The following is a 27,607-nucleotide window of genomic DNA, read 5'->3' on the forward strand; positions in this document are numbered from 1 at the left end:
ATCCTAACTATAGGAAGCACCTGGAAAACATATGTGATATCTATTCTCTGATAAGCAGTTGTGAACAAGAAAGTAGATCTGTCACTTCTGAACTGTTCATTGTTAAAAAATACTTTGATGATTTAGCTGATTGCAAAATACATTATAGGGATGACTAACCGCTACAGTAACATTCCTAGTCAAGAAAGTTCAATAGTTTTATTGTACAAGAATTTCTATAAGAGGTTAATATTGATAGGAACTATATAGATTAAAAGAGCAGGTTTGAGAAAGGCTGTTTGCTTGCATGACTGCTTTCAAACACTGCTGCTACTTTGTGCTAAAAACATGACTGTCTCAGAATGTGGCAAATTTTTAATTTTTATAGGAGTATTTAACTTTGAGTGAAAAGATGTTTGTTTGCATTTTAGAAATTATTTTTGCCTGGCAAGTAGAGCCACTGCATTTACCATCTTGCCAACAATACCTGATATGATATTTAAAGATTGTGTTCATGGGTTCAAAGACTATATTCTAATGCATTTCTGCAAGTAATTTGTGCCATGCATTATATGCTCAATAACACCTTCAATTTCCTCCTATAGGGCTCTCATTGATTCTGAAGACTAGACTAAGAAAAATGGAAGGGCCCACAAAATATGTATGATATCTTTTAAAAGAGCAACAAAAGAATTTAATCTTGCAATGGAAAACCATTAACTCCATGACCATAATTTGAGAATATTATAGATTTTGTTACCGCTTGACATTTATTCTGTTTCATCATTTTATGAATTGGTCTCTGGATATATATAGTGGTTATCCCATTAAATATGTTTGTGCTTTGCTGAAAATATATGCAATTTCTATTTAAAGTATATGAATAAAGAATTTAGCAAGTAAATGAATGGATGTCAAATGCATTACTGGCTCTTTCTGTAATTCTCTTCTTAGCATCCTTTTCTCTCTTCCTTGCTTCTACCTACCAACAAAGCTTTTGAAGCAATATCTTAACAAACTTGTCATTATTATCTTGGCTATTAATTATTCATGCTATCTATTATAAGTTACTCCTAGGGTACTGATTTCAAACATGAGAATCAAAAATGGATAGAAGTAAAATGAAATGACTCTCAATAAAGTCAATTCCATTCAAACCAAGAAGCAGCTACAGTTGGGTTAATATCAAAATAAAGTTCTACTTATAAAGTTTCCATGAGGATAAATATATTGAAAGGGAAGAAACAAGACTATTTTGAGGAAATAAATAGTTTCTTGAAAGTAGCTCAGAGATTTCCTACACAATTAAATTGTTTTTAAAACACTTCATTTTTATTAGTAAAAAGATCAAGAATGAATTATGTAAAAACCATTACTATAAAAATGAGAACAAGTTTTCTGAGATAAAATTAGAAGATGAAGGGTCTACAAGTTGAAAAATGTGACAGAATTTTAGTTATTAAATAGAAATAATGTCCTGAAAGCAATTCATTAGGAAATGTAATGATATTGCAGTTGACTATAGCAAAAATTTACAAATTATTTTAATTTGTAAATATAATACAGAACAAGGGCTTATACATAATGAGGAGAAAACTGCTATCAGATCACATCCTGTCTTTGTTACCAGGCATGTAATACACTTTGATTGTGATATCCTAATAGATTAGAAGACTGGTCTTTGGAGTCAGACTTGAACTTGAGATCAAATTGTGGCTTTGTAACTTTCTAGCAATGTTCCTGGGAAAGTTCCCTCTTTGGGAAAAATAGGGATACATAATAGATGGCAGAGCTATTGATGTGATGTGTATAAAGCATCTAGCTATACCTAGTGGTGAGTAAGTGTTGCTTGAGAAATGGCAGCCATTTCAGAATATAATATAGACTCTGAACTTGATGACATGGTCTATACCTTATTCATCTTTATGATTTTGATATTTGGCACATGGTGTACATTTAAATAAATGTAAATTAAATTCTGACCCATTTTGCTTTCTATATGCAAGTATGTAAATTCTTACATCTTGGTCATCTTTTTTTCTTTTTTGTCCTAATAAGTAAAACAAACATGCTGAAATAAATCAGGCAAAGACTTTAAACTGTCCTTCCCTTTCAGAATTTATTTTTATTAATGTGATATATATTGCATATTTAGCTAGTTTCATAAACAGCTTAAAATTGTAAAATATAATTTCTTTTGAGCTGTTAATTGTGTATAATCAACTATTTTTACAGTGCTTCTTTAGCTAACTACTCTGAGATATTTATTTTCAGTAGTTCTAATTATATGTACTGCATAATGAAACAAATTAGAGCAAATCATTCCCCAAATCAGGATCATCAATACTGAGTATTGCTCCAGATGTTGGTGCAAGTCTAATTCTTAGCTCTACAGTTTTAATTTGACAGTTAGTGACATTTAATGAAAGTATTTTATTATATGAAATTAGTAGTTCAATCAAGTCCTTAATAGGTTTAATTACAATATTTTCATTTTTGGGAGACTTATCAAATTTCTCTGTGCATTGAATATCTGCTGAGATTTGTAGTCATCCTGCCATTATTTTTTACTAGTAGATGCTGGATGAAAGGGATCATGGATTAATTTGGCCTAAAATGAAGAAAAGGACTTCATTTAGTTAATCATCATATGAGTACTTCTCAAACAGCTTCTCCTTAGCATTCATAAAACTTTGGCTGGTTCCTACACCCTCATCATTGAATTGTCTTTATTTTCATCAGCTTCAAGCAGCCAATTTTCCTGCACAATCGTTTAATTACTACAATCTTTTTTGTGCAGGATTCTTTGGGTACTTTTTTTCTAATCATGAAGCCTCAGGATATTAAACCCACAGAGATCAGTTTCATCTAATATCCTGCCTCCAACATTTCAGGTATTTTACTGGTTCCTTCCCTCCAGGAAACTTCCATGGCATCAAGTCTGGATTAGGTGTCCTGCCTGTGTGCTCTTGTCACATCATGGGCCTCTCCCACCTTAGTACTCACCACATCAGGTTGCAGTTCCCTGTTGATTTGTCTATGTCCTATATCATCTCTGTTCAGTGGATGCCCATTTACCATTCAACTGAATACTTTTGAAAAATCATCTGATTACTGTGATTACTTTGCAATATGTACTTCTATATGTATGTATATGTATAATACTAACAATTACTTAGCAAATGTAATAATATTACAGTAGGCCATGGTAAAAAGAATGGAAAACAAATAATAAATGAATATATATATTCATCTCAAAGTAATCACAATAATCAGATTAACTAGATGATTATTAACTAGATGAATATATATATATTATATGACATATATATATGTGAATATACACACACACATACCTGCTGTGGAAGTGGTAAGCTATAAAGGGATTTTTTTTCTTAAATAGTAACATTGTATTTGAATTTATACCTTCTGCATTTTATTTTGCTTTCTTCCTGACTTATCACCTTTCTTGAGCTCTTCTAAACATGCTGCTTTCTCACTATATTCCTCATTATCTTTGCTTTCAAAGATGGAATTTTCATTTAAAAAAATGTTATTTTGGAGTAGACATAAACATAATTACAAGCCATAGTGTCACAGAAATTTGGAGGGAGAATGTCTGAGATGTGAGTCAAAGTATTGTTATGGAATGAGTAAGGGAAAATTCAAAGGCCAGAGGTCTGAAAAGGTGTTTGTAGAAATTCAGTTAATATTTGTTGATTACTGTGTTTGTGTCACATGATCATTTCACCCCCCCCCCCCCCAAATGCCTTCAATGTTGTCTTGTTGCCTTCAAAATGAAGGTTAAAACTTAAAAATTAATTATATAGGTTCTTCGTGGTCAGTCTCATTTTATGCTCTGGCCTCTGAATTCTTGTATCTTATGAGTTCTCATTTGGAACTATTCATGTGATACCTCAGTTGTCGTTGGGTTTTTTTGTTTTGTTTTGTTTTGTTTTTAACCAGTGATTACTGCTCTTAATGCTTATTCCCTGTCCCCTCAACTAGGTTATATGGTCCATAAGGGAAAGTACTGTTTTCTTTCTTTTTATATATCTCATTGTGTCTTATCATCAAAATGATAAGTCATAAATGTTAACGATTGATTGAATTTTGCATGGCATTGCTGCATGATTCCAACAATTAAGTTCAAGACTTATTCCTTAGTGTGAATGTAGGATGATACAGTTAAAATCTGAATACAAAACTTAACTTCTCTAAGTGGTTCTGCCTAGAGTTTTACTCTCTGTTATCTGGGCCTTTGGATATATGATTTTTAACAGCATGGTCTCATTCTTGCTTGTTTATGGTTTGCTCTGAAGTTGTTCTTCCAAGCACGGTTCTCTTCTCAGCTGGGGAGGGGGATGAGAAAGGATGTTTTGGAAAGAATGCTAGACTGACAATTAGGAGATTCAAATTTAATTTGTTAACCCTGTTACACGCTGCTGTTTTTGGTGTCTCTGGGATACTTCTCCATGTTCCCCCAGGTCCCTACCACCCTGCATGTTGGGGAAAGGAGATACACCTAAAGCTGCTTCAATATGCCATCCCTGGGATGACTGGGAGGCACTTATTGTTGGGAGCTGGTACAGGAAAATGTTTGGGGAGGTGCCTTATACAGCACCAATTATTGTAGCTGTAAGACCATGGACAAGTTACTGAATCTAAATGAGTATCAATATCCTGATCAGTGAAACAAGGGGCTTGGGTTAAGTGATCTCCAAGGACCCTCCAGTGCTCCGATCCCTGTTTCAAGATTCATAAGGCACAGGTAAAGTACTTCGAAGGAGCACAACATTTATGGGTTGAATTCTTCTCTTTTCATTGTTTGGGAGAACAATTTCCTTTGTATTAGCTCCCTGAGTAAAATTCCACTCAATCCACAGGAGTGCAACTCAACAAAGTAGTAAATTCTAGTGTGGATTCTAGTCCCAATGAAAAATAAAGGGTTGGAAAGGTCAGTATTTCCCGAAGTTAGACAGTTATCCCTGGTGGTACTCAAGATGATTATAAGTGGTACACTGATATTGTATTAAATAGTATTGAATCAAATGGCAGGAAAGTTTTCAAGTATCTTACGTTCTTTGTGTATCAATAAGAATGCTCCCCTGCATGTTAAAATAGCTTAAATACTTCTCTAGTACTTGCTCCTCTCCCTTTCTAATATGAAGTTATGAGGCCAGAAACTCAAACTCTAAATAGACAACAGTAATGGGAATTTAAGAGTACCTTTACTGAATCTATTTTTATGATTATCTTATATTTTTGTAATGTGATACTGGTTTTCCATTTATAGCAGTGATAAGTTTTCTTTAAAAAATATGCTTATATAAATTATAAAGTGTAAGTCAATTTACAGAAAGTATTATGTAAATTGCTGCAGAAGTTGTGTATGGCCAAAAATCATGAAAATACTTTGAGAACCTTGGGAAGAAATGGAGTGTGTAAGTAAGGGTTCCAGAGGGAATCCAATGACATGGCCAATGGGTTTAACTAAAGGGAGTTTAATGAAGGGACAGTATACAAGGTGTGGGCAAGGATGGTGAAGCACTTGGGGGCTACTAACAGTGGGAAGCTCTGAGCACCCCTCGACTAAAGAGGCAGAGAAGGGGATGGTGGCATGGGGAATGAGAGAAAAGCAAGGGCCTTGGCAGAGGAGCCATGGAACGGGAACTCTAACTGTACAATGCAGACGCTGCCAGCCTCTGGAGCCCCTAGCAGTGTGGGAGCATAAGTATCTGAATTTTCTCTCCTCCTCTCTCTGATCCTCTGATTTGCTGTCAGTGCTTCCTATTGGATATACCCAGTGAGAAGTCAGAGGGCAAGGGAAACCCAGTGATGGAGTCCAGAGAACTCAGCCTCCATGGGATACAAAGGAGGGTGAGGCGGGGGGGGAGTAGACAGAGGTGGGTAGGAGGGGGCAAATGAAGACTAACCAAGCTTATGGGTTATTTTGCTATCTAGGGTTGTCCAGAGGAATGGAACCAACAGGATAGATATGTATGTATAAATGTATGTGTATAAAGGATTTATGATATGGAATTGGCTCAGATGTCCGTAAGCTGGCAATCCTAAAAAGTGGTGTGAGGTCCTTGCCCCAAGAGCCAGTGCTGAAGTTGAGTCTGAATTCCTCTTCTGACTTCTGAAATCCTCAGTTCTGAGTTTTAAAACTTCTAAGTGATTGAATGAGGAGACTCCACACGTTGCTGAGAGCAGCCTCCTTTTTTCATCGTAGATGTAAATCTCATCTTGAAATGCCCTCATATTAACATGCAGTCCATATAACCTAGCCAGGTTGACTCATGAAACTAACCATCACAGAGATGTTAGGGTTCTCCTCCAGGGCTAATAGTTTATGCTTCTGGTTATGCCAGTCTGTTAACTATATGGCATTCATTCAATACTTATATTCTACAGGGATGAAATTAAAAATATTTCACAATTGGTACAGCCTGGGCTTCACCAGTCAGACAGTTGGCTTAAGCCTCTTGCTGACTAGGCTTTAATCCCTTAGTTTCTAGATCAGGAGAGGTTGGGGGGTGGGGTGGGGAGCGGGCACTAGGGAGTGATCACAATAGGCAGGGTGTGGCTGAGGGCGCTTGAGTAGTTCAGGACTAGCAACATTGCAATATATTAAAGGCCCTAGAGCCTACTTGTGGGTACACACTGAGGACCAGCTGAACTTGTGTCTGAGAAGTGAGAGGAGAGTTTGTCCCCTGATCTTCACAAGATGATGAGTTGATGTGTCCACGTTCTTCTGTGTGACCTGCCAAAAGCAGGACAGAGGATGAGAATGCCTTTCTTATTACTAGGACTTTGCTTTCGCACAGCACTTGAACCTTGTGTTGCACTCTTTGTGAACTTACTCTCAATTTTTTTATACTACTTCCTAGAAAGGAACTGTGTTTTTCAGTATATATCCTATCATACTTGCCTACAGTTCTTTAAACATAGTAGATGCTTAATAAATGTTTTCCAAGGAGAATTTCATTGCTATTCTTTCTGATTATTTTGATAAGAAGACAGAACTAGACTTTCAAAGGCCTTTCAGTTTCAGACATGGGGTTCAGTGGGATAGATGTACATGGTTGGTGTATGTGTTTAAGTCCTTGTTACTCACCAGAGTCAAACGCTTCTGAGTTAAGGAAATTGAGTTCAATAGAGCTGTTACTGGGTTTTCACGTTCTTAAATATAATTCATTTTATGAAGCTGTTTTCAAAAATGAATATAAAATTTATGAAGTTTCAAGTTCAAAACTACATTAACATCACAACGTCATTTATAGTAATGATGAATTTCTGAGAATTTTGTATTTTCTTTGTTACTTTGAAAGATTTTAAAAATAAGATATTTTTTTTTGTATAACCATATAAAGATGTAACTACTATTAGACACTGGAAAACTATGTGTAAAATAGTTATTGATTTCTTCAGAGAGAGACTAGATAGTTAAGCAATTAAGATTTAAAATTTTAGCATTATTATAGTGAAGGTAGTTTCCATGTTTTAAGTATTTATTCCTTTTGTTTCTATCTTCAGATTTTGTTATTCTATTTTCTGATCTCTGTTACCATTTATTGCTAGGTATTAATATTTTTACGTGTGCACAGTGTTAAAATAGATTACTTTCCATTAAAGTAGCACAGACTTTGTTGCATTATCACCTAAATTGAAGGGCCTCATAAATTAGACTTTTACTTTTAAAATGTGCTTGCGTTGTTAATGTGTTTCTCATTCTTTTGCTCAAAACATATTGCATTCCTTTCTTTTTTATGTGAAATGAAGGCATAAAATTTTAGAAACTAGCTATACATTTTCAAGCACAAGTGTAGCTTTATAGCTTCTTGCTTTTGTGAAGTTGAGCCACCAGCTCATCTCATATACTAATCATTTAACTACGATCTTTTTATACACCATTTTTAAAAGGAAATAAGGTCAAATTTTAGAAAACTTAAAGCTGGGGAGAAAAAATCTTCTTTAAAATAACCTAAATTCAAACAAAAATGTAAATATGTCTTACCTGGAATATGTGTTTTTTTTTCCCTGTCTTCATAAGAATTGTAGTTAGGAAATAAATGAATCAAAGTTTTCTGTATTGAAAGTATTAAAAAATTATATATTGCTATTTTATATATATAATGTTAACTCCCACATAAATTTATTTGTAAATATTCTTTATTGTTTATAGTACTTAACTGTATTTAGACATGACTAATGCTGATTTTATTATAAATACCAAAATGATTAATCGTGGAAATTTATCTGTATATTGACAGTGGATATAATGAACATATACTTAGACATATAACAAAGATATTCCTCTGCAAAGATTTGAATGTCAAATAGTTGGGTTACTCATTTCTTTTTCTCTCTTTGTGTTGGTGTTTTCCAGGTGATGATGAGGGAATCCAAGAGATGGCAGAATCAGATGGAGACACACAGTCAGAGAAACCAGGGCAACTTGGGGTTGAGACAGATGACTGGGATGGACCAGGTAGGACAGAGAAAATTTAAAATTCAGTCACCTGTTAACTGCTATCAGGGATTCATGCACGGTTCTCAGATTTTAGTTAGGTTGCAAAATAATCTGTCAACTGATTTAGAGGAAAAAAAACCACTATATGTTTGTGTGTGTGCTAGTTACATGGGAGTTTAACTAAATATTATTTAAAGAAGGCTTTTATCTTTTTATTAAATAAACTATAAAAACCAGTCTTCCCTCTGCTTGAAGTTTCCATCCTTGTTTTTCTTTCACACCCATATAAGATTTAATCAATTCTGCTTTCTTTTTCTATGAGCAGAAAATCATAAAGCTACATCCAAATTAAAATAGGGCACAATGTTTTAATTAAATTCAGTTTTATTGAGATATATTCAGATACCTTATAATCATCCATGGTGTACAATCAGCTGTTCATAGTACCATTATATAGTTATGAATTCATCACCCCCATCTATTTTTGAACATTTTCCTTACACCAGAAAGAATAAGAATAAGAATAAAATATAAAAGGAGAAAAGAACACCCAAATCATCCCCTCCATCCTACCCTATTTTTATTTTGTTTTTGTCCCCATTTTTCTACTCATCCATCCATACACTGGATAAAGGGAGTGCGACCCACAAGGTTTTCACAATCACAATAGGTTTTTAAACCTTATAATGTGTAAGAAATAAACTAATATTTCAAAGAACTGTCATTTTCAGTTTGGCATGATGTAAATCAGTAGCTCCAACCTCATTGTATTTAGAAGTATAGAAAATATCCAGAGATGCCCCCCTTTGATTCATGATTTTGGCAACATTTTCATTTTTAGGAATAAAAATTCAATTTGATTTTTAACAGATCCTAACATCAAGTCATTTGAGAAAAACAAAAGCTAATCAAAATACTCCAAAACACCAATATAATTTTATGTAAATATGTAGAGTTTATAAAAACTCTGTGGGGAAAAAAAAGCTTTTATATTTGGTGCCAAGTAATTTACAATTGATGGTATATTTATAAATGAAGAGTCATATCATAGGGTTTAAGGATTTAAGGAAGTTTTAAAATGTTTTAGTCATAATTACCAAATGCAGTAACATTTTTCATTAAGAAAGATCCCTATATTTCAATCACATTTTCACCCTTGCATGACTTTGCAAATTGCTCTCCGCTGTGCATGAAGAGGAGAGGAACTCTAGTGGTAATTTTCTGAAACTAGCAGCCGGAAAATACAATGCAAACAAAAATGAAGATACACTGTATCTGATTATTATGATATCATTTCTAATGTTATTTATGATACACAGAAATATTTTTATTCTGTATACCAGACAAGATTTTGAATCAAAATGTGTTATACTTAGAGTACCATAATATAAAGTTTTAGGAGTTTGAAAGAAAATTCACAACTCTTCTGGCATTTTTCACTTTATTACCTAATATTTCTGTTTTCTCGATGTGGGAAAGAATTTCCTTGATTAAAAAAAAAAATAGGAAGAACAAAATGTTTAGAAAATTTTAGTTTTGTCATGGGGGTTACATTTAACTTCAAAAAGAGTAACTGAGCTTTATATTTTCTGGTTCCTTTTTCATTGAATTAAGTATATATATGCTATTTAGAATAGTTGTTTTATTTCAAATTAGATTAACTGACCTTTTGGATATGCCTGCTTGCAAAAACATGCGTTCTGGCTTGCTTTGACTGTGTGGCAAATTTGGAGGGGGGAGGAGACAGGTTTTCCCTTTCAAATCTGGGGCCCACAGTTTTTCTAGTGGCTTGGAAGTAAGTAAATTCAGGGATGATGAATTACTGAACATGTGGCTACACTCATATTTAAGTTAAATTTATTTGTATATATGATTTAATGAATTTTTTATTCAGTTGATATTGGGGAAATTGTTTATACTTCTTTTCTGTGGTATATGTGAATATGTAAAAACTTTAAAGGGAAAATACATGTCTCTAAGCAGGCATGCTTGTGTGAAAATTCTCTCTATATATTATAAAATGGATAATGCAGTTTTCTTTACAGGTATTTAGCAAAAAATTTAGTTTTCATTATTTTGAATTCCTCATGAATTAATGAGGTGATTCATGACAAGAGAATAGCTGTTGAATATCTGTTACTTTTTCTTAAATTCAGTTTTATTGAGATATATTCACATACCATACAATCATCTATGGTGTACAACTATTCACAGTACCATCTTATAGTTGTACATTCATCACCCCAATCTATTTTTTTTAATTAAATTCAGTTTTATTGAAATACATTCACACACCATACAATCATCCATGATATACAATCCACTGTCCACAGTATAACATAGTTATGCGTTCATCACCACAATCTATCTCTGAACATTTTCCTTACATCAGAAAGAACCAGAACAAGAATAAAAAATGAAAGTGAAAAAAGAACACCCAAATCATCCCCCCCATCCCACCCCATTTGTCCTTTAGTTTTTATCCCCATTCCTCCACTCATCCATACACTAGATAAAGGGGGTGTGATCCACAAGGTCTTCACAATCACACTGTCACCCATTGTAATCTACATTATTATATAATTGTCTTCAGGAGTCCAGACTGCTGGGTTGGAGTTTGGTAGTTTCAGGTATTTACTTCTAGCTATTCCAATACATTAAAGCCTAAGAGGTGTTATCTATATAGTGCATAAGAATGTCCACCAGAGTGACCTCTCGACTCCATTTGGAATCTCTCAGCCACTGAAACTATTTCGTCTCATTTTGCATCCCCCTTTTGGTCAAGAAGATACTCTCAGTCCCACGATGCCGGGTCCACATTCATCCCCGGGAGTCATACTCTGCTTTGCCAGGGAGATTTACACCCCTGGGAGTTGGGTCCCACGTAGGGGGGAGGGCAGCGAGTTCACCTGTCGAGATGGCTCAGTTAGAGAGAGAGAGGGCCACATCTGAGCAACAAAGAGGTACTCAGGGGGAGACTCTTAGGCACCATTACATACAAGTTTAGACTCTCCTTTGTGGTAATGAGCTTCATAAGGGCAAGTCCCATGCTCGAGGGCTCAGCACATCAAACTGCCAGTCCCAATGTTTGTGACAACCTCAACACCAGTCCAGGTGAGGATGTCCAACACATCCGCACCTTCCCCCAGATCCTCGGGGCTGGGGAGGGGGAGGCTGTAAATGTATTTTTTATTATCTGCCCAAACTACTCTGGAATGTGTCACTATTTCACATTAACCTATACAAACCTACCGTGTCTTACTTCCTAGTCAAAGTTCTATGTGATTATGGTATTTGAACATACTGTACAAGTTAAATTGTTTAGAAAATATAGATCCTGTGCCAAATAAACATCTCTTCCCTTGGTCTCACATGGAAGTTGAAGTTTTAAAACACAGTCAGTTTCAACCTTTATCCTTTGGCCTGGCTTGCCCTGGTCTTAACCAGACCTGCTTCATTCATATCACTAATTGAAGTCTGGGCTCTTTTTCAGCTTTTTTTTTTTTTTTTTTTTTTTGGACAGTGGCTGTATGCACTAATACTGACATTCATATCTGCCGAGCTCTAGCTCTGAGTTTCAGGTGTCTCAGAGATATGCATTGTTCCAGAGACCAATCAGGTTATACGCTAGGGGATCAGCATCTCAAAGTTTAGAGATAGGCCTTACAATTCAGGGATAGAGTTAACTGCTGTAAGAGCTTACAATCTAGGGACTATTACAATTACTGTGTCCACGTTAGGCTATGTTCTAAGATTCAATTCTGAGTTTACACATTGTAGTTAGTCCATATTGGTGAGGCATCATCCCTCTCACCATGTTTTCTCCAACACTTTTACTCCTATATATATATTTTCCTACAATTTTATAGAGTTATATTCACATACCATACATTTATCCACAGTGTACAATCAGTTGTTCATGGTATCATCATAAAGTTGTACATTTATCACCACAATCAGCACTTGAACATACTGATTACTACAAGAAAAATTGTTTTTTTTTTTTTTTTAGCAATAAGAAAAAATGATAAAAAGAAAAATAACATGTCATACAATACAATATACTACTAAGGACAGCAAATAACACCACTACCAAGAATCCCATATTACTTCCCTATATCCCCTTCTCATATACATTTAGCATTGGCGTATTGCCTTTGTTGCATTTAATGGAGGTATATTACAATGTTACTGTTGACCATAGACTCCAGTTTGCTTTGATTATGTTTTCTCCTGAATACCATCCCTTTTTCAAATTTCTACATGGTTGACATTCATTGGCTTTCCCACATGCAAAAACATTTTTTATTTGTATATTTAGTAACAGTCATTGGCCACTCCAGTTTTTGCCATTTTCTTCTAAGAGTTTTATGGTCTTGGTGCTAATGTTTAGGTCTTTGATCCACTTTGAGTTAATTTTGGTATAAGGTGTGAGATGGACATCCTCTTTCATTCTTTTGGAAATGGATATCCAGTTCTCCAAACACCATTTATTGAACAGGCTGCTCTTTCCCAGTTGCTTCGGCTTCACTGCCTTATCAAAGATCAGTTGTCCATAGATGTAAGGGTCTACTTCTGAACACTCAATTCAATTCCATTGATCAGTATATCTGTCCTTATGCCAGTACCATGCTGTTTTGAGCACTGTAGCTTTGTAATATGCTTCAAAGTCAGGTAGTGTGAGACCTCCCACTTCACTCCTCTTTCTCAAGACATTTTTGGCTATTCGGGGCACCTTACCCTTCCAAATAAATTTAGTTATTGGTTTTTCTATTTCTGTAAAGTAAGTTGTTGGGATTTGAATTGGTATTGCATTGAATCTGTAAATCAGTTTAGGTAAAATTGCCATCTTAACTATATTTAGTCTTCCAATCCATGAACATGGTATGTTCTTCCATTTTTTCAGGTCTTGTTCAATTTCTTTTAGCAGTTTCTTATAGTTTTCTATGTGAAGGTCTTTTGTGTCCTTGGTTAAGTTTATTCCTAAATACTTGATTCTTTTGGTTGCTATTGTAAATGGATTTTTTTTCTTGATTTCCTCCTCTTGTTGCACATTACTTGTGTATAGGAACACTACAGATTTTTGTGTGTTGATCTTGTAGCCTGCTACTTTGCTGTATTCATTGACTAGTTCTAGTAGCTTTGCTGTAGATTTTTCTGGATTACCTACATATAGAATCATGTCATCTGCAAATAGTGAAAGTTTTACTTCTTCCTCTCCAATTTGGATGCCTTTTATTTCTTTTTCTTGCTTAACTGCTCTAGCTAGAACTTCCAGCACAATGTTGAATAGCAATGGTGATAGTGGGCATCCCTGTCTTGTTCCTGATCTTAGAGGAAAAGCTTTCAGTCTCTCCCCATTGAGTGTAATGTTAGCTGTGGGTTTTTCATATATTGCCTTTATCATATTGATAAAGTTCCCTTCTGTTCCTATCCTTTGAAGTGTTTTCATCAGGAAAGGATGCTGAATTTTGTAAAATGCCTTTTCTGCATCAATTGAAATGATCATGTGGTTCTTCTGCTTTGATTTATTGATGTGGTGTATTACATTAATTGATTTTCTTGTGTTGAACCAGCCTTGCATACCTGGAATAAATCCCACCTGGTCGTGGTGTATAATTCTTTTAATGTGCTGCTGGATTCGATTTGCGAGTATTTTGTTGAGAATTTTTGTGTCTCTATTCATTAAAGAAATTGGTCTATAATTTTCTTTTTTTGTAGTATCTTTGCCTGGTTTTGGTATTAGGGTGATGATGGCTTCATAGAAAGAGTTAGGTAGCTTTCCCTCTTCTTCAATTTTTTTGAAGAGATTGAGCAGGATTGGTACTAATTCGTTCTTGAATGCTTGGTAGAATTCACATGTGAAACCATCTGGTCCTGGGCTTTTCCTTTTTGGGAGCTTTTTGATGACCGACTCAATCTCTTTACTTGTGATTGGTTTGTTGAGGTCATCTATTTCTTCTTGAGTGAATGTTGGTTGTTTATGCTTTTCTAGGAAGTTGTCCATTTCATCTAAGTTGTCTAGTTTATTAGCATATAGTTGCTCATAGTATCTTCTCATTATCTCCTTAATTTCTGCAGGGTCAGTAGTTATATTTCCTTTCCCATTTCTGATTGCATTTATTTGCATCTGCTCTCTCTTTTTTTTTTTGTTAGCCTAGCCAGTGGTCCATCGATTTTATTGATTTTCTCAAAGAACCAACTTCTGGTTTTGTTGATTCTCTCTATTGTTTTCCTGTTCTCAATTGTGTTTATTTCTGCTCTAATGTTTGTTATTTCTTCCCTTCTGCTTGCTTTGGGGTTAGTTTGCTGTTCTTTCTCTAATTCCTCCAGATGAGCAGTTAACTCTTCAATTTTTGCTCTCTCTTCTCTTTTAATATAGGCATTTAGGGCAATAAATTTCCCTCTCAGCACCGCCTTTGCTGCATCCGATAAGTTTTGATAAGTTGTGTTTTCATTGTCATTTGCCTCAAGGTATTTATTAATTTCTCTTGTAATTTCTTCCTTTACCCACTGGTTTTCTAAGAGGGTGTTGTTTAGCCTCCATATGTTTGTGAATTTTATGACCTTCTGCCTTTTATTTATTTCCAACTTCATTCCACTGTGGTCTGAGAATGTGTTTTGTATAATATCAATATTTTTAAATTTGTTGAGACTTGCTTTGTGACCCAACATGTGGTCTATCCTAGAGAATGTTCCATGAGCACTTGAGAAAAAAGTGTATCCTGCTGTTGTTGGATATAGTGTTCTATAAATGTCTGTCAAGTCTAGTTCATTTATCATACAATTCAACATCTCTTTTTCTTTAGTGATCCTCTGTCTAGATGTTCTATCCATTGATGTGAGTGGTGTATTGAAGTCTCCAACTATTATTGTAGACGTATCTATTTCTCCTTTCAGTGATCGCAGTGTTTGCCTCATGAATTTTGGGGCATTCTGGTTTGGTGCATAAATATTTATGACTGTTATGTTTTCTTGATAAATTGACCCTTTTATTAATATATATTGTCCTTCTTTGTCTCTTTTAATTGTTTCGCTTTTGAAGTCTAACTTGTCTGATATTAATATAGCTACTCCCACTTTTTTCTGGTTGTTGTTTGCATGAAATATCTTTTTCCAACCTTTCACTTTCAGTCTATATTTGTCCTTGTGTCTAAAGTGAGTTTCTTGTAGACAGCATATAGATGGGTCCTGTTTTTTAATCCATTCTGCCAGTCTGTGTCTTTTTATTGGGGAGTTTAATCCATTTACATTTAGTGTTATTACTGTAAGGGCAGTACTTTCTACTACCATTTTGTTTTTTGGAATTTATATGTCATATCTTATTTTTTCCTCTCCTTTTACCTTTCCTGATAATCTTCATTTCTGCACTCTTCTCCAACTCTCTCTCTCCTGTCTTTTCCTATCAGCCTGTAGCACTCCCTTTAGTATTTCTTGTAGTGCCGGTCTCTTATTCACAAACTCTCTCAGTGTCTGTTTGTCTGAAAATGTTTTAATCTCTCCCTCATTTTTGAAGGAAAGTTTTGCTGGATATAGAATTCTTGGTTGGCAGTTTTTCTCTTTCAGTATCTTAAATATATCATGCCACTGTCTTCTTGCCTCCATGGTTTCTGCAGAGAAATCTGTACATAGTCTTATTGACCTTCCCTTGTATGTGATGGATTGCTTTTCTCTTGCTGCTTTCAGAATCCTCTCTTTGTCTTGACATTGGACAATCTGACCAGTAAGTGTCTTGGAGTAGGTCTATTGGGATCTATTCTATTTGGGGTACGTTGTACTTCTTGAATCTCTAATTTTCTGTCTTTTATAAGAGTTGGGAAATGTTCAGTGAATATGTCTTCTATTACTCTTTCTGCCCCTTTTCCCCCTCTCTTCTCCTTCTGGGATACCCATAACACGTATATTTGTGTGTTTCATGTTGTCACTCAGCTCCCTAAGACCCTACTCATATTTTTCCATTTTTTTTCACCATCTGTTCTTTTGTGTGTATGAATTCAAATGACCTGTCTTCTAGTTCACTGATCCTTTCTTCTGCCTGTTCAAATCTACTGTTGTGTCCCTCCATTGTGTTTTTCATCTCCTCCATTGTGGCCTTCATTCCCATGAGTTCTGCCATTTGTTTTTTTAAATTTATGAATTCTTCTTTATGGTCAGCCAGTGTCTTCTTTATATCCTTCAGCTGTTTTGGTATATCTTCCTTCATTTCATCAAATTTATTTAGCATTATTTGCCTCCACTCCTGTGTCTCAGCTGAGCTATTAGTTTGTTCCTTTGGCTGGTCCATGTTTTCGTGTTTCCTGGTATGGCTTGTTATTTTAAGTTGTCTAGGCATCTGATTCTCTTGATTAGTTTATTTTGGAGCTTGTTTTCTGTCTTTTACCTAGTGGTTTTCTTGTTAGTTGGCTTTGTTCTCTGGCCTCTGTTATTCAGTTCAACTTATTCTAGACCTCTAACTTAGGTTCTATTTAGTTGATCAGAATTTTTCCCCTCTTGTTTTTTCTGTTTCTTGCTCTGCCTCTGTGTAACCTTTTTGTGAGTGTGTCTCCTCAGATATGGTCGACCCTAGTCAGATTGTCCCAGTCTAGTGAGGCCCAGGTCTCATTGGGAGGGTATGGAGTTTTCCTGAGAATGAGACCCTCCTATGAGGCCTTTAGAATTGGTGCTTTTCCTCTCCTGTCCAGCAGGTGGCGCTGGCCAGCCCGCAGCTCCCCCACCAGTGTAAGGAGATATGGAGCCTTTAGTTCTCCTGGTGACTCTGATCCTGTCAGGGGCGTGGCTGACTGAAGCTGGAATCTGAATTCCAGCCCCTGGGGTCTGAATTCCCAGAAGGAGGACTGCCAGTTGAGCTGGGCCTCCCTCCACTCTCCCAATCCTCAGAACTCCAGTTGTCTCTCAGGGGCACTATTCCCTTCTCCTCTCTCCTCTTTGGGGCCTCTCCAGGTAGATTCCTTGGTCAGCCTGAGTTGCCAATTAAAGACGGGGGTGGAGGCCTTCAGTAGTGAATATGGAATTCAAAGACACTGTAGGTACTCTGTCTCCCCTCAAGCCCAGCCTAGTCCCTCAACCTGGGCTTTCTGATAGAAAATAACCACATATATTACTTTTAGATTAAAAAAAAAAAAAAAAGTAGTAAAGAAATCAAGAAAAAGAAAAAAGAAAAAAAAAAAAAAAAAAAAGAGTCTCTTTTAAAAGTCTTTCCCCAGCCTGGAAGTTTTGTCAGTGTCAGAATAGAGCATTTGAAGATATGCTTTGGGCTATTGTCTGCTAATTACTCTCCAACAGCTTCAGTTCCACCCCTTCCAGGGGCTATTGAAATGCAAAAAGATAAGGGATCAGTGAGAAGCCAGAAGGGACAAAATGTAAGGGAAAAAAAATGGCTTTTTTGGAGTCTGGGAATGGGTGCCCGCTTTTACGTGCCCCCACTTCTCAGAGCCCAGCCCTTCTTTAGCACCCCAGCTCCCAAAGTTAGCTAATTAATTTGTTAATTAATTCTGCAGTTGAGGCTGGGTTGAGCCTCCCTTCTTGCCCTCAGCAGATTGCTGTTTTTTGTCCCCCCCCCCCCCCTTTCAGGGAGCTGGCAGCAAGACAGTCTGTGAGGTCTGGGTGGGGAGGGGCGCCAGACCCCTGATCCGGGGAACTTACAATGTTCGCTGCGATCTCAGCTTTTTCTCCAATTCCAAACTTGTGTCCAATGTGTGACTGGTTACTGGAGACCCCGAAAACACTGTTTCATATAGTTCTTGGGTAATTGCCAGCTGCTCTAGGGGAGAGACGAAATTCTGCTCCTCACCACTCCGCCATCTTGCCCCGCCTCCCCCAATCTATTTTTGAACATTTTCCTTACACCAGAAAGAATCAGAATCAGAATAAAAAATAAAAATTAAAAAAGAACACCCAAATCACCATCCCCCCATCCCACTCTATTTTTCATTTAGATTTTGTCCCCAGTTTTCTACTCATCCATCCATACACTGGATAAAGGGAGTAAGATCCACAAGGTTTTCACAATCACACTGTCACCCCTTGTAAGCTACATTGTTATACAATCGTCTTCAAGAGTCAAGGCTACTGGATTGGAGTTTGGTAATTTCAGGTATTTACTTCTAGCTATTCCAATATATCAAAACCTAAAAGTGTTATCTATATAGTGCATAAGAATGTCCCACCAGAGTGACCTCTCGGCTGCATTTGAAATCTCTCAGCCACTGAAGCTTTATTTCATTTCATTTCACATCCCCGTTTGGTCAAGAAGATGTTCTCAATCCCACAATGCTGGGTCCAGATTCATCCCCCAGAGTCATATCCTATGTTACCAGGGAGATTTACACCCCTGGGAGTCATGAATACCTATTACTTTTGAAGGTAGAATATGTGTTACTTTCCTTCAATCAGGGGATTTTTTGTTGTTGCTGTTATTGCATAAATAGTGATTACTTAAGCATTTTCATCCAGATTTTGTTATAGACAAAACAGTATTGGCACTTTCAATCTAATTAAGGAGTGAAAATGGGCTGTGGATTCCAAGAGTTTGTGTTCAAATTCTGATTTTGCCACTTACTAGCTGAGTATGATTTTTAGTATGTGTCTTGTTCTCTGTGCTTATATTCTCATTTGTAATATGTGGCAAATAATATTAAAATCTCTTAAGGGTTTGTGAGAATAAATAAAAGCATACACATAAATTGTTAATGATGACTATTATAGCTTTGGAATTGTGAAGCTGGACTTTTAAAAAGTTCCCAGAATTTTTAATGCCCAGTTCTATAACTGATAACAACAAAGTGTAACTTTTTTGTAATACGCAGCATCTAGTTTCCAACTTAACCACAAATTATTAGTTAAGACATATTGTAATAAACCAGGTGTACTTTCAAGGTCTCCTAATTTTAAGGCCCTCCTACCCAGTCCTGTTGGTCACTATAAGAAAACCAATTTTCTCTAAAAATAGAACATTATTGTTCTAGTTTGTTAATGATGCAGAATGCAAAACACCAGAGATGGATTGGCTTTTATAAAAAGGGGGTTTATTTGGTTACACCGTTACAGTCTTAAGGCCATAAAGTGTCCAAGGTAACACATCAGTAATCGGGTACCTTCACTGGAGGATGGCAAATGGTGTCCGGAAAACCTCTGTTAGCTGGGAAGGCACGTGGCTGGCGTCTGCTCCAAAGTTCTGGTTTCAAAATGGCTTTCTCCCAGGACGTTCCTCTCTAGCAAGCTTGCTCCTCTTCAAAACGTCACTCACAGCTGCACTCCGTCCAGCCTCTTTGAGTCAGCATGTTTATATGGCTCCCCAGATCAAGGCCCACCCTGAATGGGCAGGGCCATGCCTCCATGGGAGTATCCCACCAGAATCACCACCCACAGCTGGGTGGGACACATTCCAAGCAAATCTAATCAGCACCAAAAGTCTGTCCCACAAGACTACATCAAAAGTAATGGCGTTTGGGGGACAAAATGCATTCAAACCGGCACATTCCACCCCCTGAACCCCAAAATGACATTATCTTTCCAAGTACAAAATACATTCATTCCATCACAATATTACAAAAACTTAAATCATTTCATAACCAAAAGTTAAGTACAAGATCCCATCAAAATCAATTATAGTCATGGTCAGCCCTAAGGCATAATTCTCCTTTAGCTTTGGATCTGTGGACTTAGAACAAGTTATATGCTTCCAATATACAAAGGAGGGACATTCATAGGATAAACATTCCCATTGCCATAAGGAGAAAGAGTAAGGAAAACAGGTTTAACAGGACCAAAACAGTTCCTAAAACCCACAGGACAAACTCCATTAGATTTCAAAGTCTGAGAGTCACTTACAGAACAACATTGCATCCTTGGGGCTTGAGAGAGTGGAAGCCTAACCCTTCCTAAGGGCCTTTTCGGCAGCCCTTTCCTCTCCAAACGCTTAGGTGAGTGCTCCAACGTACCCACACATTGGGGAGACCACCTTCTCGGCCCCACTTTCCTCAAACATCGGGGCAGCTCCTGGATTCCCTTCCATCTCCGGGGCACACGCTCAACCCCTTCAGAACAGTGGGGTGGCAGCCAGGCTCTCCCCAATTCCCTGGAAATGTGCTCCACCCTCTTTGGGACCTCGGGTGGCAAAACTGTTCCAGAGCATTGAGGTGGACTGCCCACCCTCGACCTCCGGGGCAAACTCACCCTTTCCATGCGTGTGGGCTGCTCCACTCTCACAGCCTAAGGCCTCTTGACTTCAGACCTCAACCTCCATGGCTCTGTCTTTGAAGAAATTTTTCCTGCAATTTGTTCCTTATCTGTCTCCTCAGACTGGCAGTGGCTCTGTCTATAAAGTTCTTGCAAAAATTCTGTTGGCTTTGCATGAAGCACACAGGAGTCAAAGCCATCAGACAATAGGAGTTTCCACAAATCCTTTCTGGATAATTCCATCTCCAATCTTGGCTTGTACTGAAATGGTGGCTGGGTTCCATGTTTGGTTACATCCTCACGTTGGGCTGTAGCTTCTGGGAATCCAACCCCTGGAAGCTCGTAATTTCCCAAACCATCAGCTTCTGGTTTCTTTGAACCCAAGAGTTCAGTTCTAAGTTTATCTCTCTCTGCTCGCATTTTACTATAAGCTGCAAGAAGAAGCCAGGATACATCCTCCACACGTAGTCTGGAGATCTCCTCAGCTAAGTATTCCAGGTTGTTGCTTCCAGATTCTTCCTTCCATCTGACACCAGGACTCAATTTTGCCAAATTCTCTGCCACTTTAAAACAAGGATCGCCTTTCTTCCAGTTCACAACAACACATTCATCATCTCTGTTCAAGGCCTCGTCAGAAGTATCTTTAGAGTCCATATTTCCACAAACAGTCTCTTTAAAGCAGTTTAGGCCTTTTCTATCAAGCTCCTCACAACTCTTCCAGAAACTCCCCATTATCCATTTAAAAAGCCACTCCAACATGTTTGGTATTTGCAACTCTGCAGCAAAAGCACCCCACTCCTGGTATCAAAATCTATTCTAGTTTGCTAATGCTGCAGAATCCAAAACACCAGAGACGGATTGGCTTTTATAAAAAGGGGGTTTATTTGGTTACACTGTTACAGTCTTAAGGCCATAAAGTGTCCAAGGTAACACATCAGTAATTGGGTACCTTCACTGGAGGATGGCAAATGGCATCCGGAAAACCTCTGTTAGCTGGGAAGGCACGTGGCTGGCGTCTGCTCCAAAGTTCTGGTTTCAAAATGGCTTTCTCCCAGGACGTTCCTCTCTAGCAAGCTTGCTCCTCTTCAAAACGTCACTCACAGCTGCACTCCGTCCAGCCTCTTTGAGTCAGCACGTTTATATGGCTCCCCAGATCAAGGCCCACCCTGAATGGGCAGGGCCACGCCTCCATGGGAGTATCCCACCAGAGTCACCACCCACAGCTGGGTGGGGCACATTCCAAGCAAATCTAATCAGCACCAAAAGTCTGTCCCACAAGACTACATCAAAGATAATGGCTTTTGGGGGACAAAATGCATTCAAACCGGCACAATTATCAAAGGAGGAGTAAATTATCTAAAGAATTTGAGGCATAGAGCTCACATCATTTAAGGAAGATCAAGATTTATCTCTTTTTTAAAGTGTTTGATTGAAGACAAGTCTACAACATTTCTTGATGGCTCAATTCAATAATGAATCAACTGTCTGAAGCACTCTACTTTTATCCAATGAAAATTCCATAGATTAATTTTTCCCTTATTGTTATTCAACTAAAAGTCACATTTATTAATTGCAATTATTCCCACCTTTGTTAATTCCTATGATTTGGTGGAACCGAAACAACCTTAGAAAAATTGTATTTGTAAACATTTCTATGGTGAAATTCTTTAATGTTTAAATGTGTTTGTGACTCTCATTCAAATATTCCTCAAGTTCCTGTGAATCTTTCACTGTTGAGTGGAGAGTTAGACACACTAAGCTATGTGTTCAGGCCATGTAAAAGCCAGGACTGTTACTCATTATTGCAGTATTTCACACTTCAATTTTTAAATTTCATTGTTCTTTTTTGCTTAAAAAAATTACATGGACATTTCATTGCTTGGTATCTGATTCCTATAGATATTGTTATCCTTCTTTCTTTTCATCTATATTTGCCTGTATTTTACTTATATTGTTTTATCTTCTTTTAAAGTGAATAGCACTATTTTTGTTTCATCAACCTCAAGTTTCATGACTTCTTCCATTTACCTATATTTTTATAGATTTACTTATTCGATAAATATTTGTTGTGTATCTGTTGTACACTAATAATTGTGAATAGTGCTAGTGAAGTCCAAAGGAGTAGTATATTGATATCCACACTATCCCATTTTGATGCCATTTCTCTTCTTTAACCTTCTTTAATTAATCATTCACTTTATAATCCATCTTTCAGGTCACTAATTCAAAAATTAAGCATGCTTAACATACAAATTAGATCATGATTTTAAACTGCAGGAGAAAATATACAATTTTTAGAGTCAGATCTGTGTTACAGTCCACATGCTGACACTTATGGCCTCATGACCTTGGGCGAGATATTAAACAGACCATGCCTCAGTTTCCTTATTTTTAAAGTGGGAATAATAATAACTACCTTGAAATACTGTTTTGAGGATGAAATTTGAAAGATAAGATGTTTATGAAGTATCTTGCGAAGAGCTTGGGAGAACACAGGGACTTGCTAAATCTTAGCATCCTTCCCTTCCCTTTGGACTGAACTTTGTCAAACACTTTTCACTCTGTCCTCTCATGTCTATATATTAGAATGTATAGCTAATATGACCTTAATTTGAAAATAGTGTCTACAGACGTCACTCTTCTTTTATGAAAATCTTTAGAATCACATTCTGTGGCCAAAGACTGCAGTGTGGAGTGCCTCTCAGATGCCTTATGTATTTAGATTTAGAAAGAGACTTGGGGGAGAGAATGCAGGTAAATTATTATCAATTCATCATCTATTTCTATGAATTAAGCATCTTAAAAATTTTGTCTTTCTTACATTAACTTTAAGTATTCCATCTCTCTTGTTTAACTTATTAAAAACAGTTACTTTATTTGCACTTGGGAATAGTGACTAATTTAATTTCTCTGGTTTATTATTGAATGAATCTAGGCCTTTCCATCATGCTTATGATGGTATCAGCAGCAGCTACAATTGAAATTTCTAGGAGTGCAAAATGAAGGAACATATCATAATATTCAAATGTGTAAATACATACATGTATCCCCAAATAATGTGTGTTAATGCAAATATACACAGATACAAACTTGTGAATAGGGAGGGAGTCTTTTGGATGCTTTGGGCCAAACTTTTAAAGATAAGCATGCATTTTTATTCAAATAGGCTTTGATATTTATATGTTAAGCATTTGTGGCATTTCAATAAAAATGACAGAAAATCAGACCCTGCTATGATTTGATGAATTATTAGAATAAAACTAGGAATCAATTTTGAGTTATATATTATAGAACAGCATAACTTGCTGCTAGATTGATAAATGGAAATCTGAGTTTTCATCAGAGGTAAATTTTGGGGGGTTAGTATAATGAGTGGGTTTGCCACTTATTAACTGTGTAGCTTTGGACAAATTACTTAACTTTCTAAGAACTCAGTTTTCCTGTTTATGAAATGGAGTTAATAATGGTAACTACCTCATTAATGAGAATTTTCATATAAAGCATGGGAACACAACTTTATTAGTGCTCAATGAATAGTTCTTAATGTTACTTCTAATATCATTTTGGCAATAATGACTTAGTAGCCATAACAATGTCTTCCACATGATAAGCCCTCATTGACCTGTGGGCTAATTCATGTGTCATGAATTCACTTTGCAAGATAATCCATAAAATTTTGTTAACTATATTCTACTCTACCTGATATAAAATACAAATCAGCTTAAGGCAATTTTATTGTGAACAAATTTTCAAGAATAAATATAAATGAGATGTGTACTTGTTGCATCTGGACTAAAATTTGATCAGGAAATCTATAAATAAGTTGCCTCATGCATGTACTGTTCACTATTATGGATCCATGCCAATGATCACGCTAATTCTGCTTTGTGCCTTAAATTAAACTGAGAAGATGGGGAGTGTTTTGCATAAAGTGGAATGGTAGATAGAGGAACACTGTGAGATAGAAGCACACACTAATGATACAGCCCCCCCCCCGCCCCCTCGTTACTAGTCCAAAGGAGGGCCTGGAGATTACAGTTCTGATTTAGTTTCCTTTTTGATTGGGAAAATGTGGTAGATATAAGATCTGGGAAATGCCATTTGAAGTAAATTAACAGAAACCTATGAAACATAGTTAACCATAGATATAGTGTGACAGTAAAAAGAATATTGTGAGAAGCGGAGGAAATCGTAGAATGACTGTGTATTACTCTGACAGTGAATTGGTATTATCTCTGCTATCAGATAATGCAGTTATCATTAATTTTCACATTTGCATTTCAATCTTTGGAAGGAAATGACTCTTGCAGGATGAAGATAAGAGCTCTGTACCACTGTAATGAACCATCATTTTATCCCAATGCTTTGTGTCCATATGAAAATGAGGCAGGGAGGGGTGTGTGCGTGTGTGTGTGTGTGTGCGTGCGTGCATGCGCACATGCATGTGTACGTGGAGGGGGTCAGTTAAACATTATAACAAAGTGTCTAAAATTGTGGAAATTCTGAGCCCTTTATGAAATAAGAGGAGGAGAAAATAAATCTTCTCTAGTATAGTTAAGTGCATATCGGATTAAAAGATGAAAGCCTTACTCTTTGTAGAACATTGTGCCACATAAATATTGTAAAAAAAGTTATTTTTATCTTACTCTCTTACTCCAGTTTGCACATGTGTAGAATTATGGCATACATAGACTCAAACAACAACAAAAAAAGCAGGTTGGAGGCAAAGTACTTATGAGCACTGTTGGGCAGGACATATCACTTCTTTGAGCCCTACAGAACTGTATAAAATATAGCATTGTAATTATTATTGTTATTTATACTACTTCTACAAGTATGAGAATTAAGGATATTTAGATAATGGCTTGTTTTAGAATTTACAAATACCTAATTGATTTGCACACATTTGAGAAATTCAAGTTAAAGGAAAAATGATTTCCAGATTAATTTTGGGGGGACCTTTTCTTGCAGTGATTTTTTCATCCAATGAATACAGTATCAATTTTTGTAAATACGTGATAGTTCCAGCAAAATATTTAACAACACATTCCTCCAAGTATTGCATCCTGCACCCATGGCAAAATTCACGAATCATTGGTTTACCATAGAAGCTCCCTTAACTAAAATACAATTTCCATCTCCCTTATAAAACTTACTGATTGCACTGGAAAGAAGCCATGTGGGCAGTCACTGTATGCTTGCCAGCTTTTCTACTTACTGTAATTTTTAAATTCATTTTAAATATTATCTAAACCAATGAAATATGTTTTGCAAAAAAAATATTGTTTCTGTGGAACTATGTTGACTGTCTTGGAAAGCTGGACAGACAATTACCTTAAAAAATTTAGGTGTGGGCAAAACCTCATTAACGAATAAAAATATATTAAAAACATAGAAAGAAATTATACTTAGATTGCTTTGCAAGTACTTTTAAAGCATCACCTCACTCTAAAGAAATGAACTAGAAATCATGGATGAAGCATTTGAATATGTTTTATGCAAGAAAGTTTGATGTGTAACACCAATTAGTGGGTCCATAGTCAAAGAAAAGATCTAGGTCCTACATTAAAAGTTTGGTTATTGAATGTGCTTTGGTATATTATAAGTTAAAATGTAATGCTAATAATGCTATTTTTAAAAATGATTCCATTTTTTGGCTATTTTGTTTAAATTACCAACAACTACCTACCCCAGTTGTGTCCAATAATACTGGTTCTTTCCCAATGAGCCATGAATCCTCTTAGAATTCTTCTCAGGAGGGCACTCCAGGCAGCCAGTAGCAGTCAGTTGGAATTGGCACATGAGAAACATCTTTGCCTTCCCTGTTATAACCTCTCTCATGAAAACTTATGCATTAAGTGTTTATTTGGCACAAGAATTATCAGCATTGATGTTTTTCCCCTTGACTCAGCATTCTACTCAGGAAAGACACCTAAAGTATGATTAATTCTTATATCTAGAAACCAGCTGAAAGAGAGAAAAATTCAAACTTGTAATTATTTGTGTTTTTTTTTTTTTTTCTGGTGTGAAAAAGGATTTAAGTGAGGTCAGAAAGATAAAGTCCAACCCAGTAACATGTATTAGACGTAGTTGTTTTAAAAAAAGGAAAATAAAAGTAGGTGCATAAAGACACAGATAACTTGCTGTTAATGAGCCACGAATTTGGAACTTAATTACTAGAAGACTATTTTTTTAATAATTCAATTTTATTGAGATATATTCACATACTGTGCAGTCATACAAAGCATACAGTTGTTCACAGTACCACCATATAGTTGTGCATCCATCACCAAAATTAATTTTTGAACATTTTCATTACCACACACACAAAAGTAATAAGAATAAAAATTAAAGTGAAAAAGAACAAAGTAAAAACATTGGGTGCTTTTTTTTTTTCCAACCCCATTTTTCTACTCATCCATCCATACGCTGGCAAAGGGGAGTGTTATCCACATGGCTTTCCCAATCACATTGTCACCCCTCATAAGCTACATTTTTATATAAACTAGAAGACTATTGATAGGTACTATTGATTGTATACACAAGATAAATTAGCCAGTTGGGGCACACATTTATTTATTCATCTATATATTGAGTATCAACTATATGTAAGGCCTGGTGGGAAGAGAGTCAATAATAACTTCTCTGAGGAACACACATTTTAACTTGAGGTGTTTTTATTTTAATTTTATATTTTAAGATGCAAACTTCAAACATACATAAAAGAAGAGAGAAGAGTATTATGAATCCCCGTGTAACTCATGCCAGACTTCATCAATTATAAAATTTTTGCCAATGTGATTTCATTTTTTTGTTTAAGTATTTTAAAGCAAATCCTAGAAATCATTATCTTCAGCTACAAAAACTTTAGTATGTCTCTGTAATAAATAAGGACTTTTGTTTTAAACATAACCACAATACCACTGTCACACGGAATTTTAATACTTTATAAATATTATCTAAAACACAATTCAT

The 27,607-nt window shown here is 36.2% G+C and overlaps 1 protein-coding gene across 3 annotated transcripts in view; it reads left to right on the top strand.

Annotated features, from left to right (window-relative positions):
* Nucleotides 1-27,607, top strand: part of ZFPM2 (zinc finger protein, FOG family member 2) — a 491,022-nt gene that overhangs the window by 121,244 nt on the left and 342,171 nt on the right. For 2 of the 3 annotated variants that reach the window (XM_037802802.1, XM_037802803.1), the window contains one exon: nt 8,372-8,473. In XM_037802802.1, the coding sequence (XP_037658730.1) occupies nt 8,372-8,473 (102 nt within the window). Of the gene's footprint in view, nt 1-8,360; nt 8,474-27,607 lie in introns of all 3 variants that reach the window. The other variant, XM_037802804.1, reaches the window with a different exon arrangement.

This window comes from Choloepus didactylus, chromosome 14, assembly GCF_015220235.1.
Source record: "Choloepus didactylus isolate mChoDid1 chromosome 14, mChoDid1.pri, whole genome shotgun sequence".
Classification (NCBI taxonomy): Eukaryota; Metazoa; Chordata; class Mammalia; order Pilosa; family Megalonychidae; genus Choloepus; species Choloepus didactylus.